General features: G+C 41.1%; 2 protein-coding genes across 4 annotated transcripts; both read right to left on the bottom strand.

Annotated features, from left to right (window-relative positions):
• Positions 1–1183: 1183 nt before the first annotated feature.
• asb8 (ankyrin repeat and SOCS box containing 8) lies at positions 1184–8143 on the bottom strand. Of its 2 annotated transcripts, none has more exons than XM_067592102.1 (4): positions 7782–8143; positions 6508–6718; positions 6310–6414; positions 1184–3514 (listed from the first exon to the last, which is right to left on the bottom strand). In XM_067592102.1, exons 2-4 carry the CDS (start codon positions 6634–6636, stop codon positions 2879–2881), a joined length of 870 nt encoding a protein of 289 aa, XP_067448203.1. In that variant the 5' UTR covers positions 6637–6718; positions 7782–8143; the 3' UTR covers positions 1184–2878. The 2 variants fall into 2 exon arrangements, with proteins under 2 accessions (XP_067448203.1, XP_067448202.1); XM_067592101.1 differs by having other exon boundaries at positions 7864–8140.
• Positions 8144–9630: 1487 nt separating this feature from the next.
• Positions 9631–25079, bottom strand: larp4aa (La ribonucleoprotein 4Aa). 2 transcript variants are annotated; one of them, XM_067592099.1, is made up of 17 exons: positions 24269–25079; positions 20606–20723; positions 20092–20250; positions 18453–18537; positions 18205–18341; positions 18016–18119; positions 17818–17928; positions 17679–17732; positions 17361–17570; positions 16827–16930; positions 16564–16605; positions 13653–13886; positions 13474–13528; positions 13226–13384; positions 12994–13133; positions 12654–12882; positions 9631–12298 (listed from the first exon to the last, which is right to left on the bottom strand). In XM_067592099.1, exons 1-17 carry the CDS (start codon positions 24386–24388, stop codon positions 11897–11899), a joined length of 2463 nt encoding a protein of 820 aa, XP_067448200.1. In that variant the 5' UTR covers positions 24389–25079; the 3' UTR covers positions 9631–11896. The 2 variants fall into 2 exon arrangements, with proteins under 2 accessions (XP_067448200.1, XP_067448201.1); XM_067592100.1 differs by lacking the exon at positions 16564–16605.
• Positions 25080–25279: the final 200 nt, after the last annotated feature.

Raw genomic sequence — 25279 nt, 5'->3', positions numbered from 1 at the left:
GGCTGTTTTACGAGCCAATGATTCAGAGACAAGGCTAGAGAGACCCCCGATGGATAATTTGAGAACTGAATGTGCTAAAGTTAACTTTTGTCTTCCTGTCAAGAGACGGACTGACAGATGCAATCTGCGATTTCTTGGCAGTCTTAATGTTTTGCCTTAGTTCTTCTCTGGAAGATTAGATATTTTTCTCAGTATTAAAATAAATATAAAATTCCCGTTGTATTATGTCAGCTCTTGTATCAAAACTTCATTAGGGGCCCACACTACATTTTTGCTCCAGAATTTGACATTGTTTGGATAGAGGTCTGAGTAACAGTCCTAACTGAAAACTTATGATGCTGTTTCTCATATTTGAGCCCCTCCAGCCCTCTCATTGTAATGACTGTGCTTCAGTCTAATGAATCCAGTAAGACTTTAATTACACTAAGAGATCGCAGCTGTATTCAATCCTAATCACTAACCAGAGGGACATTTCACACAGTTAAATGTAATAATGGAGCCTTTTCTTCACTAAATTAACATTCATGCTTTTGTATATATGTTTTGATCCAGGATATAATGTGCTATTACTAAAGGATTTTAAATTCAAGCATGTTTTCAGTGACAGAGCAGTATGTGTTCCTATTATTCTGACACAGACATTGCCATGATGAATCTTACAGCTGTATGTAAGCTTTGAATATCAAATGTGTTGCACCTTGTCAGCTGGTTTGATAATCAAAACAGGGAGACTCAATCATAAAGTATTAGAGAACACGTATTAGGCCTTTTTCACACAACACATTTTGACATGTCACAGCAGGAAAAGCACAGGTATAAATAATCAAATTAATAATGCCTGAATTCCATTTAGCTGCTTCAGTTTCAGGGTCCTGCTGTTGTGCATGCTGGCTCTCTAGTAGCACCGTCACGGTTTACTGAGACACTTTAACAGAACACAGCCATCGTTAACATTATTAGTAACACGTGTGCTTTTCCTAAAGTCTGAAAGGTCTATGCAAATAAATCCTCAACTTGGTCAATAATATGAATATGACAGTGTTTCAGTAGGATTTCATAGCCTTCAACTAGACTTTTAAAGGAGTAATTGTCTAATTATGATTTGCTGGATGTATTTTAGCTGTCTGGTTAAACAACTTAATGAATTCACCTTTTTTGTGAAGAATGGAGAGAAAACATTGAATGGAATATAAAGGCATTTACTTTCATTACATTGACAAACAAACAAACAAACAAAAAAACACTTGTGCAAGTGTACACAAGACATGATCTAAGAGAGAATTTTTTTTTTTACATCTGCAGAACAAGAAAACAAAATCAAGCACAGAAATGGTCAGATTTTTAGACAGATGCCATAAGAAACTTAAATACATTTTGCAAGGTTATTTAGAGAATCTTAAAAAGGACAAAAAACTTAGTAATCATGCTGCTTTATGGTTTCTAACATTTAGACATTCAATTTAAAATATTTTTTAAACATATGCTGCAAAATCTTGGACCAGTAAGCACCCATGATAACCCCAACTTTTGCAAGTTAAGACTGAAGACACCCATTGTAAAAAATAAAAACCTTTTATTCCTCCTTGGCAACTGCAACCTTCATCAAAGTAAAGCCCAAATTAATTCTAAATCACACAGGACAGCAGGCATGTTGACATCACTTTCATCAGTGTTTAACATTTTCAGTGGACTGGATGGTGTTTTTTTTTTTCCTCAGTACTGCAAAAATGGACTGAGGTTCACTGGGACGTCATTGAGAGAAAGACGGCCACTCCAACTATCACACAAACTACATAACACTCGTTCCTGAGCTCTACTTCAGGAATGACATCCTCTGACAGAATTACTGGACAGCCTCCATCATTAGACATTAGCCCTCATTCATAAACCTACAGTACCAGTCAAAAGTTTTCCATTCACTTCAATGAGAAATTGTCGCTAAACTTTTGACCGGTACTGTATCTTACATTTAATCTTTTAATGAGGTTAATAATTTTACCACCAAACTTAATATTTGACAAGATTTTCCTCATGCTCTGTGACAAACCATAATAGCATAATGTGTTCACTCTATTCAAGTTTTAAAATGTAATAATTAACAGTTATTGTGAAATTTGCATACAAAAAAATTAATATGCTTACTTAAAATCTCAAAGATGCACTGGCTCTTTATGACCATGTTGAGAACAGCTGGATGACTTTTTTTTTTTTTTTTACCCTCATTTATTCAGGGAAGTTTCACTGAGAGGAAGCCTTTCTTTTGCAGGAACACCCTGATCACATTCACACCTGGAAGCTGCCCAGTACAACCACAGTCTGATCTGCTGGCCACTGAGCAGCTCCACTGAGCAGTTGGGGTTAAGAGCTTTGCTCAAGGGCACCTCAGCGGTGGTAATGAGAGAGGGGGAAACGCTGCTTTTTCACTGTCCCCACCCAGAATTATCTTATCCTGCCAACCCTGATAGGTTCTTTCTGTTCTGCATGCAGGGTGGGCTGAGTACATGTTGTTGTGTTAAGAGTTCTTTTTACCATGCAGGGAGTTACCAAAAACTGCATAATTTTAAGATGTTTTTATGTAACAATACAAAGATAATGCACTAGTGCAGTTTTGCTCCTACAGCTGAAACTGATCAGATGTACCAATCTGAAATAAAATCACAGCTCATTTAAATGTTGTGTAACCACTAGATAGTTTAAAAAAAGACATCTCTCCCGGTGCACAAGTCTGTATCAACTTGCAAGAAGGTTTGATAAATGAGGGCCACTGTCAGACAATATCCTATAATTCAATGGAGACTTCCTCGCCAATAAATGCTGTGTGGTGAGCCATCTAATGATCAGCCAGTGAGGTCTGAGAGCACCCAATGGTTTCACCACCTCAGTCTCTCAGCAGTAGATAGTCTTTGATAGTCTCTGGTAAAGGAAGCTCTTTAACAGCAGTAGGGAGGAACTGCACTCCGAGACTCTGCCGGACAGCGCAGCGTGCCAGAGAGCGAAGTGTGGGAGCGTGAGCCACCATGTTGGTAAGCCTCGCCAGCAGCTGGGGATCCTTACTAAGCTCCCTGGGAAGGGTGCCGTCAGCTCGTCGGATCTCAAACCGCCCTGCTGCCCGGCACAGCAGCTCCAGGCACTCTTCCTCCTGTTCAGTGCCCAGGCCCCGGGCCAACAGGGCCACCAGTCGGGAAATAGGGGTCTGGCCCTTCAGGTTGGTCACATGGACCTGGGCTCCGTAGTCTAATAGCACTTTGACACTCTCCAGGTTGCCCTTCATTGCTGCCCAGCTCAAAGGTGTGTCATTGTTATAGTCCCGGGCATTGGGACAGGCCCCGCTCTCCAGCAGGGCTCTTACACACTCTGGGTTATCTTTGAAGGCAGCCCAGTGAAGTGGAGTGTCCTTGTTGCCATCCAGGGCATTTGGCTGGGCCCCATATTCCAACAGCAGCTCCACGCAGCTCTCATCCTTCTCTGCTGCATAATGCAATGCTGTGCGGTTATATCCATCCAAAGCGTTTACCTGATAAGGAAATTTAATGTAATGAAGAATCTTATATCAAAGGATTTGACTGGCAATTTCCTACATTTTTTTTTACTCTCAACAAATCTCATGTGCAGACCCAAACCAACAATGAACTTATCCTACTTAGAGGTATTGTGTGTGTATCTGAAGTCTGATATGTTGTAAGTCATCTGTGCCGTAGACCTCTGTTGTCCAAAAAATTATTAAAAACACATCACTGCACTGGGTGAGAGCGGTTACCATAGCTTGTTTAGAAATGGCTCTAAAGAGTAAAAACAGAGATAAGATAGTAACCCTCAGGAGTGAGGTTCTGAGCCGTTTCTAAACAAGCCATGGTAACTGCTCTCTTCAGGGACGAAGGAACATGTCACCCAGTGCAGCGGTGTGGCCCATTGACGTGTTTTTAATAGTTTTTGGACAACAACGGAGGTCTACGGCACAGAGGAATAAGATATCAAGCTTTGGATATACACACAATAATATGCACAGTAAGTAGGATGAGTTCATGGTTGGTTTGGCTCTGCACATGAGATTTTCTGACAATAAGGAAAATATAGAAAATTGCCTGTCAAATACTTTAAGAAGTTAACAATACTGCACATGCTTAAATTGCACAAGCGCAATGACCACCACAAGTCAAGTGCAAAAGTACTGGGTGAAGTGGAACATCGTGTGAAGGGTGTTGTAATTTGGGTACCAACAGGCAAAGGAAATTTCAAGGTCAAGAAAATACCAAACTGATGTGGAGCTACTTTCTACCAAAGAAATAGTCCCAACGAACACTGTTCACAGTAATTAGACACCACTAAGGTAAAAATCTTTTTTCATAATGAATGAACCAACTCTTCAAGTTACTATACATGCTGGTGGTATACAACGTTTTCATCTAGTAACTGCAAATATCATCATCAAACACTATTAGTATTATTAAGATGAATTCATGCAATTTTCCTACTTATCAAGCAGCCACTGGTTTCTAGGGCTGTAGTCTCCTGGTCGACTAGTTGGTCGATATGCTCTCGTCCGACTAAATTCTCATTGGTTTAATAATCTCTGTGTTACTTTCATAAGGAGAGAAGTGCTTCATCAATAACTTTCCCATGATTAATCCATTATTTCATGCGGCGGGAGGGACAGACTAACAAATCACCTGTGAAAACGGGGGTGTATTCAAAACATTTCACAATTGAACTCGCCCAACCTAATGGAGACTGCTGGGTCGACCTATACTCAACGTTTACTGAGTGTTAACTGAACGTACTGAATGTCTACCGAATCAGCGTTTCTCGTGTAATAATATCAACGAATCCTCGCCAGGCCAAAAGATATTTTTTTAATGCCAAAAATAACGCTAAATATCGGTAGCGTAACTCCGTTTAGGAATAGGACAGTGCTTAGTATGTTTGCGTAGCGAGTGGGAAAGAGCGGCAGGGAAGTGACGGTGAATGCGAGCGGAGCAGAGGAAAAGGTTAGCGGTAAGTTCTCAGTCTGGCAGTAAATGTACAGTACAGACTAAAGTGTAACAGTTAATAAATGTGAAGAAGTCAGGTCTGTTGTTCCCCCAAGTGCTGGAAAAGTGAATGGGGTTAGCTCATTAGCCCAAAGTTAGCAACAATAGGTTAGCCTAAAGGCAAAACAGAGAAATGTGAGTTCACTGTGCACTCCGTCCCGTTACATCACCCCCCCCCCACCCGCGACTAATCGATTAGTTGAAGATTATGTACGATTTCAGTCGACCAAGATTTTCTTTGGTTGACTACAGCCCTACTGGTTTCACATCATGTTTGCACAGTATGAAACTCAACATTCAGAGATGGATTCCTTCACTGAAAATCATGCTCAGCTTTACTTTTCTTTTTTCAAAGTTTCACTATCTGCAAATACGTTGTAAGATGCTGTAAATTCTGAGCAAGTTCTGTTTTGAAAACTTATCCGTTGATGTGTTTAAGTGTGCAGTGGAAACTGCAACATCTCACACTAGAGAGTTGGGTGTTAAATGGCAACCTTTTAATGCAAAAAACTATTAAATTCTTAACTCATAGTTTGAGCTAGAGCTGCAACGATTAGTCGATTAATCAATTGGTCGATCGAAAGAAAATCAGCAACTATTTTGATAACTGATTAACTGTTTAGGTCATTTTTTAAGCATAAATGCCAATAATTTGATGGTTCCACATCCTTAAATGTGAGAATTTGCTGCTTTTCTTGGTCTTACATGATAGTAAATTGAATATGTTCGTGTTTTGGACTGTTTATTGGACAAAACAAGAGATTTAATGACGCTACTTTGTGCTCTAGGATATTGTGGTTGATATTTGTCACTGTTTTCTGATGTTTTATACAAACGAATGATCAATTAATAGAAAATTATCGGCAGATTAATTGATAATGAAAACAATCTTTAGTCACAGTTCTAATGAGTTCCATGTTTGTTTACTGTACGTCCTCCATATTTGATTTTCTAACAACACAGCTTGTGCATCTATGTTTTTTGTAAAGTCACTATTTGGCTTCAGATGTCAAAGCTTTCTTGAACACACCAACAAAGAAGAATTTTAATATCTGTTCCTGCTAACACCTGCATTGCCGCACAAACATGGCGTACTGTTGAGAAAAAATAAAACTAAGCTTGATGTTCAGTGTCATGGATTAACTATCACGAGCAAGGTTAAACCTTCTGCAGGTTGACTTTAATATCATACTGTGGCTGTCTGGAAGGAAGGACATAAATCTAAAATCTTACGTCATGCTATGGGAAACGGTTCCATGTGTAGGAGTCATCTATAACATACCTCTGCCCCCTTCTCCAGCAGCAGCTCCACACAGTCAGCATCAGCGACCATACAGGCACAGTGCAGGGGCTTAAGTGTGCCATGCATCCGGTTCACATCGGCTCCCTTAGACACACAGGAGATAATGATGTCAATAGATGTGATAACACTGAGAGATACTATTCATTTGAAGTGTAACTGGACGACAAACAGACCTACCTTACGAATGAGATCCTCCACATTGTCGTGTGGGAATGAGCGGATGGCTGCGATGGTGCGGATGAGCCGCTCGGACAAGGAGTATTTACTTTGAATGCTTTGCATGATGTACCACATAGTAGAGCTCATGTGTAACAGAGGACCATGGCACCCGAGCTGGGTGACAATACGGCACGCTGAAACGCCGTTTTCAAGAAGTTGGAGTTAAAAGCTGAAAGACACAATGGAGATCCAACAAATTGAAAAGGCCCCTCATGTGTTTATAGTTATTTTTGGGTGATTAGAGCTCTTCTTAGGTAGTGGCAGGGAGTGTATGTCATGTGACTATTTCAATATTACGTACTGTAATGTCTTAACATAGAAATGCATTTATTACGCCACCATTTTACCAGCATGAGTTTGCACAATGTGATGCTGAAATATGTGCTGTAAAGTATTTAAAGGTTTAGATGTGACCAAAAACGCACATAGAAACGTATTGTATATTTTAGTGTAAAATTAACTGATACACTGGTAGTACATACTGTAATCAGGTTTGCTGTGACGCTTTGTATTAAGTATTGGGAGATCATCAATAGAGTTTATCGTTAATACAACCTCTTTTTTAAAAAAATTTCACATCATATGAAATAGAAAAGAATCACGATTTCGAGGGTAACTTGTTGATCGTCGGATCAAAATGTCATCCTGAAGATAGTCATGAGGACAATTATGTATGATTACTAATATTAGTTAATTAGAAACATGTTTTACTTCCCAGATTTGTTCCATTCTTTGTTCATAATCACTTTCAGGTCAAAGAAATAATATCAAGCCAACATCGCTCCACCAATGCGATCTAAACAGTAAATGCTTACGCTGTGATGTTTGACGTTATTCTGCTGTTTCTACTTGACAGTAACATATCGGTTATATCAGTAACTACGGTTGTAGTGAATACAATGACTGACAATTAATGTTAACTGAGCTCATTTGACAAGAATGTGCTCCATAACAAAAGAAAAACTGAAGACAGTCTGCTTCAATAATGTACATTTTACACGTAGTGACAGCTTTTGAGAATAACAGATTAGCGTTCATATACAAATCGCAAGAGCCACCTGTGTAGCAAAGCAGAAGCTGACAGGCTGGTTTGGAGTAAAAAAAAAAAAAGATCTCTCTGGCTAAATTTACAGCAGCAGCTAGCAGCAAGTTAGCTAGCTTAGCAAGCTAACGTTAGCGTCAAGATGCGAGGAACAACCGACACAAGAAGATGTTAAAATCAGATGACATACATTTCAAAAGCCTGAGGATGTGTTTTGAAGTGTTCCTCGCAACAACCATCGATGAATTACCGATGCTGATGGGGTAACATACCGTTTACGGTGCACGGTTTGAAGGGCTGACAGGTTACCGTGTTGACTGTTTGCTGCTCATAAACACTGCACGTCACCGCTCGTGGCCACGCCCTCCGCCTCGAGCTCGTGTTTCCCCGTATTTAAACCTGACCGAGCTAACGGTTGCTGCTGTACCCTGCGATAACTTCAATTATCTTGATGTTTTCTTTGATTATCGGTCTTCACGCAGTCTGACTGAGGGCCCCGTCGTTGGCTACTTACTTTCCCAATATAGGCATGTATGTATGGCAGCACCGCAGGCATCCACCCGCATGCCGCGGATGCCTTCAGCTCATGTCCATGTTAAGAATCGCCGCCGACCAGAGGAGACACTCAACAAGCGGCTTTACAAATCACTGAGTGACGGGTCAGGCGGCCCAACAAGCCTCAAGCAGGCCACAAACATTAGTGTTTTCAGTGTTTCTAATAGGAAAGTTACTTTCATATCTCGCCCAAGAACTGTGGACACTTATTCTCTTTTTTGACAGCAAAGACTTAGAATTAGACTAGAGCTGCAACGAACCATTTATTTTCATGATCAAGTATCATCTTTCGATTATATTCCTGATTAAATCATGAGTTCCCCGAGAGCCCAATATTGTTGTCAAATTGCTCGTTTTGTCAGCAACACTCCAAAACCCAAACATATTCACTTTACAATTATAACATTCAGAGAAAAGCAGCAAATCTTCTTCTTTGTGAAGCAAAAACTGGAACCACTGAATGATTTTCCTTGATAAATGACCTGAATGCATACTTTTCCAAAAAATATTTAATTATTAATTAACTTTTTGACCAATTTACAAATTGTTTCAGCACTATATTAGATAAACATCCGGATCCGGACCTTCATTATCCAGCTACATCTTTTGATTTTGGCAAATTTGATTTTTGACAGAAACATTTTTTTTATAATCGATTAAGCATCTAAGTAATTTTTCAATCAAAAATACCAAACATTTCCTGCTTCAAGCATCTTCGTTGTGAGGATGAGATGCTTTTCTTCGTCTTATGGGATAATAAACTGAATATCTAAAGGTTTTGGACTGTTGGTCGGACTAAACAAGAAAATTAAAGACATCAACTTGGGCCTTACGAAATCAGCATGGTAAATTTTATTTGCTGACATTTTACAGATCAATGCATTGATTAACTGAGAAAATATGTAATTGATCATGATGAAAATAATTATTAGTTGCAGTCCTACATCAATTTGTCTATAATTGGATGGTCCACAACTGAGCCCCCAAACAGCCTGCACTTGTCTAAAACTGAGACCCGAGCCCTGCTGACACTCACATCTTTAAGACCCAGCCTGACTGAATCCAACTGCTTCTGTCAAATCTGAGAACCACAACCCCACCTAAAGCTATATTTTGGCTTCATTTAATCTATTAGTGACCTTATGACCTTTACCTTTCTGCAGGATTCTAGCAGGACTGTTTATAAGACCTGTATATCTACATGCAACACATAACGCACGGTTGCAAACAGAGAAATATTATAATAAAAATACATTTAAAAACAACTCAACTTAAAATCTGACCAAAACTTTATCAAAACGGCCTCGACTGGATCCAAACCCCTAAATCTTCATCAGGTGCAGATCAGGTAGCAGAACTCCAGCAGGGAGAGGAGAGATGAGCTGAAGACGCCTATAAATTCATAAGGGCTTAAAAATTATTCACAGTTTTGTTGATTCTGTGTACAAGCACAAGATAATAGAAAGAAATAGGACACTAGGGAGCCAAATCAAAATAATTTATTTTTGGTGACATTTCATACAGTTCTAGGATTGTGTCTCAAACACTTGGTTGATCAATTACTATATTTCCTTTTTGCCACCCCAACCCAAATTAAACAGAAAATAACCCAAACATATTGGGGGGGAGGGGAGGGGAGGGGGGGCAATTCCTGTAGGTATTTGCAAGCCTGTCAACATCAACCATATGCTTCTAAAATGATTTCACATTACTCATGAGTAAGATTATTTTTTTAAAAACAAGTTAGTGCATTTCTTTAATTATACTAAATCACTAGCTGCTCATACTCATTAATGAAAAAAAGAAATAACAGCCCCAGTGATTGGTTACTCATTTTACTGCATTACTAAACCCAAAGTCAATGCATCAAGTATTTTCTCTCAGCTGACATCTCGAACAGTATATAAATGTCATATGCGTAATTTTTTTTATTTTGCCAATGCGATTTCACACAACTTTGGGGAAACCAGCCTACCAAGATTGGGAGAAAAGCGTTGCGCATCAGAATTAAAATAAATAAATTTAAAAAGCAATACATACAGTGAGTCAAACTTCAAATTCTAAGTCAACCTGTTTTGTTTTTCAAATTTAAAAAAAAAAAAAAAAAAAAAGGAAAGAAAAGAAAAAAAAACAAAGACAAAAAAAAAAAAATAAAACAGCAAACTCACCCTAAAAGCACAAAACAATCTGGTGGATGCCTGCTGTCAAAAGCCTCCCTCTGTAAATTCAGTACTAGAACAATTACATTCTCCCACACACGTTTCTAGTGAAGGGTTATTACGAGATAGCATAGGCAACTACACCTCTACAGTTTCTTCAAAATCCAGTTTCACTGGGCCAAAAGTTTCCCCAAGACTACATTATTTAGCAGACCTCGTCAATAAAAATCAAAACTTTATCCTAGCACACTATGATCGTAGGCAGCTGGCACATAGCACGTGAAAATGTCCCAATTTTCTTTATACCCACGACTTGGCTGCCAATTATTATGTAGCTATCATCCTTAGCTAACAGCACTCTTCAGTCTATTTTTGACACTATGCCATTGTTAAGAACAATTCACAGATATAAGCTTAACCTGGATATCCTGTGATGATGTAGAAAAGCCAAACCTAAAACCATCAGGCGCGCTGAACAGTCAAATCTTACCATTAAACTATTCTTTTTTTTTTTCTTTTCTTCTCTCCCATGGAAAACGTCACCCTACTACCCAAACAAACATGTAAACAGAGAACCTGACTGATTATCAAACATGACGATGAATCCACTGGAGTTGGGTGGATCCAAAAACGTTTCAGAAAGATAAGAGATAAAACTTAACATGAAAAACTTTGGACCAGGCTAGCAGGTTCACCGTGGCCGACGGGCCAGTGAGCACCCCAAAGTGGATTTTTCGGGCTTCAAACAAAAAAAAACAAAAACCACACACCTTGACTGCGGCGTACATCAACAGTTTCTGATATCTGACTGATACAATTTAAGCCAAATGATGAACCAGGATCAAAATACCACCATAGAACACATTTCATTAATATACATTAGAAGACCTCACTGTCCGCGTTTCAGGACAGCGATTCTGAATCTCTGATGTAAAAATCAAAAAAAAAATCATCCATTTCATTATGTCAGTGCAACAGCATTACTGGAGCACTTCAATCATTTTGTTTAACAATCAATGCATACACAGACATCAGTCAACCCCTTCAGTCATACTTGCAAACCTAAGCACACAAGGAAAAAAAAAAAAAACTGATCTCATTGCGTGTTAGTGATATCTTTGTATATGTACATGACATATATGCATGTTCTTTTCTTCTTAGTGCATATTGTTCTTGCAGACCAACATCTATTCTTAAATCCAAAAGAAAAAAATGAAAAAAAAAAAAAAAAAAAAAAAAAAAGGTAGAGGGCCTTTTACGCGGCCCAGGATCCCACCTCTTCCCTAGCAGAGCGTAAATGAGACGGCCTCCAGATAAATTGCACTTAAATTCTTTTAAGCATAACGCCGGAGGCCAAAAACAAGATTTTTGTTTCCTTTTCAAATCACTCGTTAAAAGTTCTTCAGGTGTCATTTTGCCCATTAGTCCTGGATGTCCCGGTCCTATCGTCATTTTAAAAGCTTTTCTGTGGACAAGTCCCAGGAGGGAAGGTGGCTACCATAATGTTGTTGCTTTTATGTTATTCATTTTTATATAATTATATATATCCATGTATATATTCATACATCTTTTTTCTATTCTTATCAAGTTTTTACTTTGGCGATACTGGTGGGATATTCTGCTCTTTGCCAGTGTGCCTGTAGCCTCCCTGCGGGGAGCTGCGTCGGGCCATAGGCGGCCGCCTCTGGTCCCGGAACTTGAGGCCCCCAGTGCCTCTGGGGCCATTGCTGCGGTGGTAGCCTTGAGAGTCACGTTCACGCGGTGGCCGGCTCTCCTTGCATTCCCATCCGCCCTCCCTGTCGTGGCTTTTCTCCTGCTTGTCTCCAGGACCACCGCTGGAGCCCGGCTCCTCTGCCTTGTTGACGCGCAACTCGCGTAACGGCTGGCCTGATGCAGTGCCGGAGGAAGCTGGTGCAGGGGCTGCGGGGGCTGCAGGGGGGGGATCCTTGGGTGGCCGTTGGCATACCTCGGCGTAGCTGAGCTTACGGGGCTCCTGATCCAAGGCAGAGAGAAGGCACAATTTTAAAAGATGCAACACTCACTTCTATGAATTCAAACTCAAACATACACACAATTCATTTTTATTATTCCTCTTGTCAAACCCTCAGATCTCATAATCTTAACGCTCATCGGGGTAGGAGTGAATGTTCTGGACTTTGGTGGGAAAGAGCAGAGAGATAAAAAAAAAGACAGAAATACTGAAGGGGAGTGACAGATAGAGGAGGGAGAGAACCAAAGCCAGTCAGTCCACTACCTCACTTCCCTCTATGCGCAAAAGATCTCATCATCGGGAGGACAAATATGCTCAAGTGCTTGCTTGATTAAACTACAAAGACCCAGATTCTCACCTGTGCAGGCGTGGGAATAGTGGCTGGAGCAGGGGCCGGCGTGCTAGGTGTCGCTGGCGTGGAGGCAGCAGAGGGCTGAGGCCTGGAGCTAGGCACAGGCTGTGTGGAGGAGGAGGATGAGGAGGAAGAAGAGGAGGAGGGGTTGATGGTAGTTTGAACAGGTGCACGTGGGGTCGCTTTTGGAACTGGGGGCTCTGCCCGTTCAACCCTCTTCTCCTGACGAGTGATACTGCAAAACAAGAGTTCAGACCTTCAAGTTAACATTTTAGCTGTAACACAAGCGTTTGAATCCATGCACCAAACATCCCACTTTAACTTATAATCACTGAGAATGTCGTACCCAGGGGCCGAGGGTCCGAGTGGTTGTGTAGCAGGTTTCGGTGCTGCCAGGGCAGGACTTGAGACAGCCACAGCCTCCTCTGTGACCGGGGCTTGGCCTGAAGCTGGACTCACAGTGGCTTCTTTATTGGCTTGTTCTGTCTATAAAAAGCAAAGAGACATGCACATTACACCTCTGAAGTCCCCCTCTCAACAATCCTGTCAGTACAGTTACAGTATAGATTTCCTCTCACCTTGTCCCTGTACAAACCGCGTACAACATCTGACATTCGGTTTTCTAGCACTGGCTCTCCTTGTGTGCTGACCACGCAGCCGGGAAGAGGGGGGAAATTGGTAGCAGCCAAGTCAAACTTGGGAGGAGAAACCTTGACCTCTGCTAGCGGTACAGGCCTCTGAGAAATTAAATTGAAATGGCGTGAGATGGTCCATGTTTCAAATACAACATATATACGTTTTATGACAACATAAAATTGCCATTTACCGTAATCCGTTCATCTTCTCGCCTCCTCCGTGTTCCTCTGTAAGTTGTGCTCCGTCTGAAATGCAAATAAATCATCTGTGACTCAACCATAAGTCAAGTGTCACTGATCAAGTCTCAGCCCGGGAGCAGCGGCCATTACAGTCAGGCACAAATCTGACAGGAGCTAAAACAAGGTTTACCTTCCACGTCCAGCCATGCCGCTGTCATCGCTGGGGTCCAAGGATGAGGAGGAGGAGGAGAGATGTGAGAACGCCGAGTTCAGGTCAGAGGCAGTCTGGACTGAGTTAGTGGTGGTGGCTGCAACAGGAGTGGGGGGCTGCGGGCCACGCAGTCCAGTCAGACTCTCCAAGGGGACAGGAGTTATAGATGCTGAAGTCACCTCGTTTGTCCTCCCCTGGGGCTTCACGTGGTTTCTGTTGCAGTGGGAAAAGGTGAAGATCACCACGGTAAATATTCAGTTAAAAATACTCTGAAGACATACTGGTAACCAGTGTTTCCTGTACAGCTTTTTACTTGTGGGGATGATTTTGGCCCACGAGAGACCTCAGGAATAAACTTCAGGAGATTACACAGACCACACTGGTGATTTTTACATGTAAAGCTCATCTAATAGAATATATAGATACTTTACATTGCTTTACCATTCTTCAAAATTTAAAGGTCCAATGTGTAGAATTTAGTGGCATCTAGCGGAACGGACTTGTTAGAAATGGAAAATAATGTTCATGAGTATGTTTTAACCTCTTAAACTCCACAAGGATGCCAGCATCCCCAGCCGACATTACTGTCTTTCAGAGGCTGTGGCGGGCTCAGTTTTAAAGCTAGAGTGAAGATATGAAACTAGAGGATCTAAGGCATCCATTAGTACCAACAATGTCATGCTAGCTTATTGGAAAGGGCGATAAATGATGCACCAAAGTTAGGTTAAATTTGGCACGGCCATTTTCAAAAGAGGTCCCTTGACCTCTCACTCTTCATAACTGAAGGAAAATGGGTTCTGTGGGTACCCACGAGTCTCCCCTCTACAGACATGCCCATTTTATGCTAATCCCATGCAGTCTGGGGCAAAATGTTAATCCCCACAGAAGCCATTTCATTGTAGTTAGACCATTTTTTGAAACTTGACCTCACTGTATAAAATGACCTATTGTGACCTCTAGGATAATCAAAGCCTCATGAAATTTTACAACGCCAGACTAGAGACCTGCGGGGGGGAGGGTTTGAGCAATTTCCAGAACAGAAGTGCTCGCCATCGAATTGCCCCCCTAAAAAAGACAAACATGGATCTATGGTAGGGAGGGGGGAGTGGAAGAGATTAGTGTATAATCCCATGAAAATAAGAATCATTGTGTTGTTTTCGTTAGTTTAGAATGAGCCCTTTATATCTACAGAAGGAGCAGGTCCCCTTCCACAGAGCCCACCTTGTTGCAACGCAATGTTTCGACAGTAGCCCAAAACAAACAAACAAACAAACCAAAAAGTGGCTCTAGAGAGGGCCTGTTGCGTTTTTTCGTAAGGTTCGCAGCCACCATAGGTCCTACTACATGCTTGGAAGGGGGGGAGAGGGGAAGTGTATTCAGTTGATTGCAATCTGCAACCTCACCACTAGATGCCACTAAATTTTACACACTGGTCCTTTAAGATTGATTTCCTGCTTTCAGGCAGCTGTTGGTACCATAAGGACATTTGTTCAAGAATACATATATGTGAGTGTAATCTTTCATCTTTATGGTTCAGAAAATGGTCAGCAGCTATGTGCAGCTGCAAATCCAATGTAATTGGCTATAACATGTAAAATCACTGTATCGTCCTTTAAGAGGGACTCTTGTTTGGACATTAATGTCATTACACAAAGAAATCTGCTCTGTATCACACTGGTTGTTGGTTGGAAGATGGAACAGACAGCAGTAAGCCTGTATAAAAAAAATGTAATTCCTATTTGTTGGGGGGTCCAGAAACAATTTTCAGATGATGGTGGTCATTACACTAAATATGTTTCATGGAAACACTGGTGGTACCAACCAAACTTGATCATTTGCTGGAGGAATAAGACAGCATGCTGTGTCCTCAAGGTAAATGTGGAGACATGCAAGGGGTTTCTGGACTACAACTGTGCTCATGATTGGTTGAAGCAGTGGAGACTTTTCTATAAACACACACTATGTTTGGCTATCTGCAACCAATCATAAACTCATTGAGAAGAGCTGACAACACCCAGGTAAGGCAACTAATATCTTAATGTACCACAAATAAAACTTGTTTCAAGTTTCAAATTGCAGAAACCTAGCAGCACGATTCACAGGTTGATGTTCTCATGAGTCTTTGACCCTCAGATCTCATAATCTGAACGCTCATTGGGACGGGAGTGAAGCTCCTGACTTTGGAAAGGAAGGATAGAAAGAAAAGGAAAAGATAATAAGGAGAAAGAGAGAACCAAAGCCAATTACCCCACACCCCAGCTTCCCTCTATGCGCATTATGATCTCATCATCGGGTCTGACTTGGGAAGAGTCCAGTGAGACATTTCTTTGTGAAGTTGCTGTTTCACCACATAAACCAACATGCAAAGTTGTCATCTCTTTGCAACAAATTTGAAGCTTACAGAATAAAGCTTGACAGCTAGACTACACTCAAAACTGTCAGCATTTCTTTGTTATACCATATAAAAACACATGGCATATGGTAATGAAATCACTGATGAACAAAGCAGCAGTAAAACAAAGGAAAAAAACTACGGACAAACAAAATGGATGGTTAGTTGGGATGGAGAGAAACTGTTACATGTAATAATGTAAATGCAAAGCGGATATTTTGGAGCCAAGGTGGTAATAACTGGATAATGCCAATTGCTCAAAATCAAATAGCAGCTGCTGCTGTTTAGTAGGCAAGCCTACATTTATCAAATGACATGACAAATCCAGGATATCCATTACTCAGCAACAAACATTTACCACACCGATGACAAGGATTATGGCCATAAAACTCTGACGGGCAGAAGGCATGGGCCCTGTTATGGATTTAGTCATTTGGCTGCAGTATGGTAAGAGATGAGGGTAGCAATGAAGCTTATTGTACAGTGTAATAGTGGTACCTGAAGGCATTTATTACATTCTTTCTTGAATAGAGAGGGACACTGTGGGGACAGTAAGAAGACAGGGAGTGAAGAACAGTTCCCTGCAGGGGTTACAGTATCTTTAGACAGTTTAATTATAAATGATCTGATGTTCACCATTTAACATCATGCAAACAATGAGACAAGTGGTAAAACATTCCCATTAGAGTATGTGTATGCAAATATCAGGCTTAAAAACTTACAAATTAATAAACATTTGGGGGGGGGGATAAAATCCTTACCGGTTTCTATTGAATGGGCGAGTGATATTAAGAGAACCGGAGCCAGTTTTGTAGTGTCCAGCAGAGCCGAAGCCATTCACAAAGCTGCTGTTGGGAAACGGTGCCTGCACAAGGAGAAAAAAAAGTCAGTGTTTACGCTACACACATAACATTTAATACAAGAACCTGAAAATAAATTGACTATCATTTGCTTTATGTGTTTGCTGTAGGTATAGAACTGCTGTAGAAAAATACAGAATATTTCGACTAACTCTTTAAGTAAAATATTGTGTGTTTAAGTCTACTGACAATTGAAATTGACTCATTTGAATTCACTTGATGCATTTACTTTCAGACGTCACAACAAACAAGCTGGCAAAGACTAGCAAGATTTTCTGCAGGTTTTCCGAGTGAAGACGGACTTGTGTATCATTCCAACTACTGCTGGTGCACAACTTGCATCACATTTTACACACTGAACGTTAAGATGCAGAAAATCAATAGTAGTTGGAAAGGAGGAGTTCGTATTAGTGTGACAAGTACAGCATGTCTCACCAGAGGAGTTTCAAAATACGGTGTGGGCGAAGGCGTCCAGGTGGGAGGTACGATGCCGTAGACTGGGTACTGCTGCTGGGGGTAAACGTGCTGCATGTAGAGTGGGGAACTGTACTGGGACTGGCTCTGGGACTGCTGGGCGTACAGGCTGCTGTCCATGCTACGGTAGCCATTCTTTGCAAAGAATGTGTTGATGGCCTTTATCCTGGCCTGTCAGTGTGGAAAAACCAGGAAAAGAGGAAAGAGTGAAATCATTAAAAACTGCCTCATAAAAAAGGCATTTCTGAAATTGACAAAGGGGTTGTAAATTTATCTCACCATGATGGGTTTTCCCTGAAATGTTTTCACTTCCTCTCTCAAGTATTTGTATGCCTAGAGGAGCAAAAGACACAATTATGATCATGGCACAACATTTCAACTGAAGAAAGTGAAGAAAGTGAAATTCAACTGGAATTACCTGTTGAGCATCCGTGTCTGATTGGAATGTGATGTACCAGTTGTTGTTGTGTGCAAACTCGACACTTATCACCTTTGGACAGTTGTCATTTTTGAACAGTGACTCCACTTCCTGAAAAGATAAACAGCAAGAATTGTGTCACACTTGATCTAAAACATCAGCTTCGTTTTACAGTTTTCTCTGCTAAGTTAGCGTTACCTCAACAGGTGTGGTTTCAGGGACCTCCCGCAGGATGATAATGCACCGCTTGTGATTAGGACGCACTTTCTCCCCTTTCTCATCCACTTGCACCATGGGAGAAGCTGAGGGAAGACAGAGGTAAATTCAAGGTATTTCAAATCGAGAGACATCACAGATTTCTACGTTTTCTTAAAACTTTCCACTTACATCTCAGCACATCCAGGATGAGGTCCATGTCAGTGGTGAGGACCTTGATGCCCTCCATGCTGGCAATGGTCCAAATGGGGACAAACTGGTCGCTGTCCATCTGAGACATCAGGTACAAATCCTTCGAGAGGTTTTCTCTGAATCACAAAATGAAAAAAATCCATGAAGATTAGTCTTCTCTTGATCTGGGGAAAACAACAAGTCCACAACAGTTTAAAATAAGGTGTTTTTAAGTGCTTGACTCTCACCTTGAGAAATAAAACTCCAGTTCTTTCTTTAGAGACTCGCGTAGATTCTCAGAAGAGATCGGCTGTTCTTCAGTTTTTGAATCCACTGGGAACCAAAAACACAATCAGTCAGTGATTCTTCTATATCAAGTTCTCCTGCACCACACACACCTTTCAGTGATTAAGGGGGTAAACCCACATTCGCCGTTGGTCGCCATTTTGCATCTCATCAACCCTCTTGCCACCCTTTGATGTGGCTACAGCTTTGACATAAATAAATAAGTATATGATAGGCCTGTCACACCATTACTTTACAATTATTGATGGATTACTCTGCAGTGACTTCCAGACATTTTAAAGGTGCAGTGTGTAGATTTTAGTGGCATCTAGCGGAACGGACTCGGCAGAAATGGAATATAATATTCATTAGTATGTTTTAATTAGTGTATAATCACCTGACAATAAGAGTTGTTGTGTTCTCATTACCTTAGAATGAGCCCTTTATATCTACATAGGGAGCGGGTCCTCTTCCACAGAGTCCACCATGTTGCACCACCATGTTTCTACAGTAGCCCACAATGGACAAACCAAACATGCAACCATAGCTTCTCCTACACGCTTGAAGGGTGAGGGGAGGGGTCGCCAGTAGTTTGCAATCTGCAAGCTCACGGACAGATGCCACTAAAGTCTAAACACTGGACCTTTAACCATCTCAGAGATACTTGAGCAGGACTGAGTGTAGATCATGTGAGTAATATTTAATAACGAGGAGTACAACTGAACCTGTGAAAACAGTTTTTAAATCATATTTTCTGTGGCTCTATAGTGGTTGTGGTTCTAAAAAATAAAAATATAATATAAAAATATAAAAAATAACCCTATTTGATTGTGTCATCAGGGTTGTAAAAGCGCCGGATTTGGAGACTTTAAACTTTTAATTTAAAGTCTGTGTTTCAAACTAGGCATGCAGAGTTTGAAAGACGTGGGTCTTAATAAAAGATGCTATCTTGCATTGTGGGTACTGTGTGTTTTACTGTGTTTTTTTGACTTTACCCCTTCAAGGAACAGGTCTTCTGTGAAACGTGACTACCAGTCTAAACAGGTCTAACCACGCTTGAATGTGTGTTCATTATCCCCAGTTAAACACAGGGTTTGCTTGTGAAAGTGGTACATGAAGTACAAACAAATGTACAGGTCAGATTTGGGTAAACAGTCTGTGTGTGCTCTCTTTCACCTTGCTGCTAGACAGATTTCAAAGTTGAACCATGTGCCACGGAGAGCCAGCAAGTCTGCACATTTTCATTCCAACCAGCACAGACTCTACCCACTGATTAGCACATCATCATCATCATCATCAGTGAAATCACCTGCTGATCTGATCAGCTGGGAGAATGAAAACCTGCAGGCTCGTATAGGTCAATGTGCTGCTATGGAAAACAAATTTGTGAGGCAATACTCACAGGGTATTATTGTATTTCAGCTGTGGAAGCCATCAGCGTCTGATATATGTTAATACAGTTTATTGACTCGGCACATGTGAAGTTTTAGATCCCATCCAAACTTTATTGTTTAGATGAACTATTAAAACAAATAAATGTATTGAAAACTGAGTTGCAGCAGCAGTTGGTGTGTGGAGATGGCTCCATGTGATGTGACTGACCTGAGGTCCCTGTGGTGGACTCAGCGGGGGAAAAGCCCAACTCTGGAGGGTCCATTCCATTTACTGCTATCTCAGCTGTTGCTGTGGAGCTGCTGTCATCCAGGGCCGTGAATCCCACAGTGTACTGCTTGCACCCAGCAGACGACGGCTCAGAATAACCTGTGAACAAGGTAAAGAGTTTCAGTCAGGGATGATTCGCCTTGTCTATTTGTAAAGTCCATAAATCCCCTGGTCCCCCTTGTTTGGTTTGGTACTGTGTGTTTGTGTATATATTAATAGTGTTCATATGTGTATAAATACAGTCAAAAAACGTAGTTGCTGTAGCCGGTGCTGACAGAAATATTAAAAGACATATATGGGAGCTAATGCTGCACCAAATCCTTCTCATAATGTCCACTTTTCCAGAGAAATATTGTGTTTTCCCACATTTTAAAGATCTAACTGTAATAAAATCATACATCAATTATTAATATTCTGATGGATATCTAATTGGGCTAATAGAAGTGTGTCTCACCCTCGCTGATGTCTGAGGGGGGCCAATGAGGACTGTTGGTAACAGCCTCGCTGGGGGCCACGGGCATCTCCTGCCACACCTTGGCATTTGGGTTCAAACCGGCGCCCTTAGAGGTGACCTTCAAAGCAGAAACAGCAGGTTTAAACAAGTTCAATATATAAACATTAAGAACAGAATGAGGATAGTAGTTTAGGTCAGTCAAACATTTCAGAAGATACACAAGGACAAAAAAACAATGTAGAAAATATCTGTCATGTAAAGCTGTTATCTGCCGCAAGTAACAGTTGATTTATATTTGAATAGATCTGAATGAGACTGATGTGCTGCATCTACAAATGAGACCCGCACAACACTGAGCATCAAGTATTTAATATTCTCACTGCTTCACCTCTGATTTGCCATCTCATCTCTGGATGGCATCATACTTGTTCACGTCAGAATTAATTAATATTTTGAAGAATTGAGCGAGGATAAAACACTACCAGTACACCGACAGTATGATCTGTACCTTCCCAACTCAGCTCATTAACATTCATTCATAGAGTAGTAAGCACCGAACATCTTCACTGCATTAAATAAACCTAATAGCTATTGAGTGTAAGCCCCTATGGCCTTTAAAGAGCACGGGAAATCTATGATCATCAAGGTGGAAATCTGATGACAACATGATAACTTGATCTAATTATGGCAATGGATTTGGAAAATATGAAGCAACGAACAATTTAAGATCTAGTTGTCCAATGGAAAGTATTTTGATCTCACTATCATGCTTCCACAGGCCAAAAAGAAAAAAAACACACTCTAAGACAACAAACTCATCTAACTAGAAGAATTTTAACTAACAAATGTGTAACCAGTTATTTTTGCAGTCTGGTGCACTCAAATACTGTTTGTCAGAAACTGGGATCAAATTTTACCCAGTGTTGTTAAGATAAACATTACACTGTACTGCATGAGTGAAAAAGCACATCCGCAGTCACAAAAGTGTAAACATATCAACAAAAACCAGGCGGCAATGACACACAAAAACCAGAAGATTTAACGAGATGTTACACACTGTGATCTCCAATGATTTACCACGGAGGACAGATCATGCAGGTTACAGCCAAACCAATCACTACACCTGCTGATTTCACTCACTACTTCAACCTTAAATTGGGGGGCACTAAGTGAAATCACCTGGTGCAATCTTTGGATGGACTCAGACCTGCATACCATTGGGCCTCCATGGCATATAATTGGAAACCAGAGAAGTACAGTGAAGTGTGTCCACAGGGCCCCATGATCCCCTGTTGACAAAAGAGGCTATTAGCCTGTTAACCTCAAGGAGGAGAATGACTGTAAAACATTTGCATGACCAAAATTTTACGCAGTAATAAAGCTGTTGGTAAAACTACGTAAAAACAACTAACAATGTTAAGACTACTACTGCTATTACTTTGAGTTACTTTCACCAATTTTATTTTTAAACACACATTATTCAAGGGTAGCATCTGCATATCAGAGGAGCTGTGGGCTGCAGGAGAAATCCTGACCCTGCAGAGATCTGTGGCCAGGAATAGACCACATACTGTACATATAAAGGCACACAGGTGCTGATGTGATGCTGGTATAAGCCAACTGAGTGTTGTGATTGTATGCGATCGAGTGGATGGCAGCTGTACATTGAATCGCCAGTAACTGGTCAAGTTTACCAGCTTCTTTTGACACTGGCACCTGCAAATAGATCCACGTCCTGTTCTTGCAGAAGCACTCGGCCTGACAAGAACAGCTGCTAGTCACAATGTTCCTCAAGATACCAGTTACAGAAGACTGCATGAGCCACACAACGAGGCCTCGGTGCCATTCAAGAGAGTAATCTATCAATCAGTCAATCAAACTTCGTTTGTATAGCACCTTTCATGCAGGTTAGTGCACTTTAAAGTGCTTCACAGATGACTGACAAGCTGATAATGAGACAGAACAAGTGTAGACTGTAAAAACAACAAAAAAAAGACAACAAAAACAAAAGAATTTGATAAAAAATGTGCACGAGAATATAAAATTATGTAAATGTAATAAAATAGATTTAAAATCTCTTAACAGTAATAGTAGTAAAACAAACATATATAGAGTAGTAGAGTGAAATAAAAACTAGATCAAAACACTATAAAATAGATTAAAAAGACAAAAGAAATAAAATCAATAAGAGGGATGAAATATGTAATAATATTAATGATAATAATAACAACAGGATAAAATGAAATATCTTTTACAACAAATACGATAAAATAAGTGATTGAAATAAAGTAAATAATGTCTATAAACTATCCTTAATCTGAAGCCGGGCTGAGGAGGCAGATTTTAAGTTTACGTTTAAAGATTTCAAAACTTCAGCTGCGCTCAGACCTTCAGGAATAAAAGTTAAAAGCTGCTTCACCAAATCTTTCAGTCCTGCACTTCGAAACAACCAACAGACTCCTGCAACAGTGTGAGGACTTTAAAACAGGTGTAGTGTGTTGTCTCCTTCTGGTCCTGGTCTGCACCTGGACTGCAGAGTTCTGAATCAGCTGTAGCTGATTTATACAGTTTTTGTGTAGACCAGGTAGGAGAGCACTACAGTAGTCCAGCATGCTGGATATAAAAGTGTGCATTAGTCTCTGTGTCACTCTGAGACAGAAATGGTCACTTCAGCAATATTTCTGAGGTAATAAAAATCAGATTTTGTGACAAACCACACATGAACATTATGGTTCAGATCTGAGTCAAAGACCACACCATGTTTCTTTGCTTGTTGGCTCAGGGTGAGTCCAAGGGAATTTAATTTTACAATCAGTCTCTCTCTCTATGGTTTATAACCTGTGACTAAAATTTCAGTTTTATCCTGTTGAGCTGTAATAAGTTGTGTGACATCCAGACATTAATACCTAAAATAAACTGTGCATACAGCATGAACATTTATGTGCTGCCGTGCAACTTGACACATGGTTACAATGCATGCTTCTGTGTTACAGGCCGTCGCAAGCCAAGTAATGTCAGCTGACTGCGCTGCGCAGCACAGGCCGGGTGTTTGCAACGCATGCCACTGCGCTAGCAGGGTTAGCTAGCAGCTGCGATTAGCTAACAGAAACGTTTGACTGAATGAACGTCTGTCCGCCAATAATCGAAGCATCGATCATCTACAGTTTAAAAACAACTCAATCACTGCTTCTCCGCTTCACGTAGCACCGCCGTAATTGCACAGCTGTGTCATAAGTTAACTTACAGGCTAATGATTACTCAGCAAACTCGTTACTTAATGAGCTCGCTTGTTCCAGTGGAGAGCTAAGCTAACGTTAGCTAGCTGTGTGTCAGGAGCTGCAGTGCAGATCTGGATCCTCATAAGTCAATAATTTCTTGTCTGTGCTGGTTACAAGGTAACTTAGCAGTCCTACAAGTGCTGTCGTGTGCTGTGTCTGAGGCTGTTTTCGCTTGGTGATCAATAAAACCTCACAGTTAAATAACTTCCAATCATTAAGTGATTACTCGACTGGTCTCAAAGTCAAAGCGAAGCTGAAACTTGTCGGTTTAAATGCGTCTTGTGTGTGTTAAAACTGTCTGTTGTCTAATAAACACCGCAGAGGAGGCGTACAGGTCTCCACTGAGCAGCAGCTTATCTCTCCAGCGGCTACAGGCCTCACTCACCATGCCGCCGGACCCTCCCTCGTTCCCCGGCGGAGTCTCGTCCTTCCCGCCGGTCCTCGGTCCCGGCTCGGCCTCCTCCTCCTGCAGCAGCGGCGGCTCTCCGCTCTGGTCTGAACTCATCAGCCGCTCCTGACTCACTTCCACCCCGTCGTGTTGTCCCGGCCCCCGCCTGCCACCACCTCCTCTGTCCGGCGCACCGGCCGGGCTCAGCAGTCAGTCCGGCTCTCCTGTCGGATCTCGAACTAGCTTCCTAGCAGCTAACTTAGCAGGTGTGCTGCAGACTGAAGCTATCGACCTGAGCGTGCTGTGGAGCACCGTCAGCTCAGCGGATCAAACCTGCTACGATACTAGCAGTGTAAACAAAGCCAAACCATGACTCTTCTCAGACTTCACTCCCCGCTGGCGTCTCATCAAACATTACACCGCACAGCGGCTTCGTGAGGCGCATTCCTGACCGGGCGACCGGAGCGGACACTGGGGACACGCAGCTCTCCTCAGGCAGGCTCACAGTCCGCCGACGTCCCGGCTGCCACCGCGAGGTCCCGGTGACCTCTGCACAAAACATTTCCTCTTCCTTTTCCGGATTCACGCTGTAGTTTTTTTTCTACCAGCATGTTTTCTGTTGTAGTAGAGTCTGTTTATCTGCTTGGGAGTACACCAAGTTATATTAACTACAAGAGCTAATTTATTTATATTTAGAATTATAAAATATATTTTTTCTACTTTTATTCTAAAAATGATTATACATAGATTAATTCAAGCCAGTCTGTGAACTTGTGTTGCACCATGGTGTTAAAGGTCCCTGCAGACATGTTTTAAGATGTATATAAAATACTTTGATATATATATAATATTTTGAATAATAATCAGTTTCTAATATGTTTTTTCAGTTAAAAGTTAAATTAACTTGTTGATTACCTTAAAATAACATATCCTCCCTCATTAATAATTCCAGATTCTATAAATATGCAAATATATTTCATTTCAGAAGTCTAACTACTACAAGATGTC

Source organism: Thunnus thynnus, chromosome 6 (genome assembly GCF_963924715.1).
Source record: "Thunnus thynnus chromosome 6, fThuThy2.1, whole genome shotgun sequence".
NCBI classification, from domain to species: Eukaryota; Metazoa; Chordata; class Actinopteri; order Scombriformes; family Scombridae; genus Thunnus; species Thunnus thynnus.
Note: the sequence above shows the minus strand (reverse complement) of the source record. Positions and strands in the feature narration are given on the sequence as shown.

Excerpts from the sequence above, each read along its gene's own strand:
- asb8 (XM_067592102.1), bottom strand. The coding sequence starts at position 6,636 with ATGAGCTCTACTATGTGGTACATCATGCAAAGCATTCAAAGTAAATAC. Across the intron at positions 6,415-6,507 it reads TGGAGGATCTCATTCGTAAG|GGAGCCGATGTGAACCGGAT; the intron begins GTAGGTCTGTTT and ends TGTGTGTCTAAG. Across the intron at positions 3,515-6,309 it reads TGCTGGAGAAGGGGGCAGAG|GTAAACGCTTTGGATGGATA; the intron begins GTATGTTATAGA and ends TTTCCTTATCAG.
- larp4aa (XM_067592099.1), bottom strand. The coding sequence starts at position 24,388 with ATGAGTTCAGACCAGAGCGGAGAGCCGCCGCTGCTGCAGGAGGAGGAG. Across the intron at positions 18,538-20,091 it reads GTCCACCACAGGGACCTCAG|TGGATTCAAAAACTGAAGAA; the intron begins GTCAGTCACATC and ends TTTGGTTCCCAG. Across the intron at positions 12,883-12,993 it reads CTCGGACCCTCGGCCCCTGG|TATCACTCGTCAGGAGAAGA; the intron begins GTACGACATTCT and ends CTTGTTTTGCAG.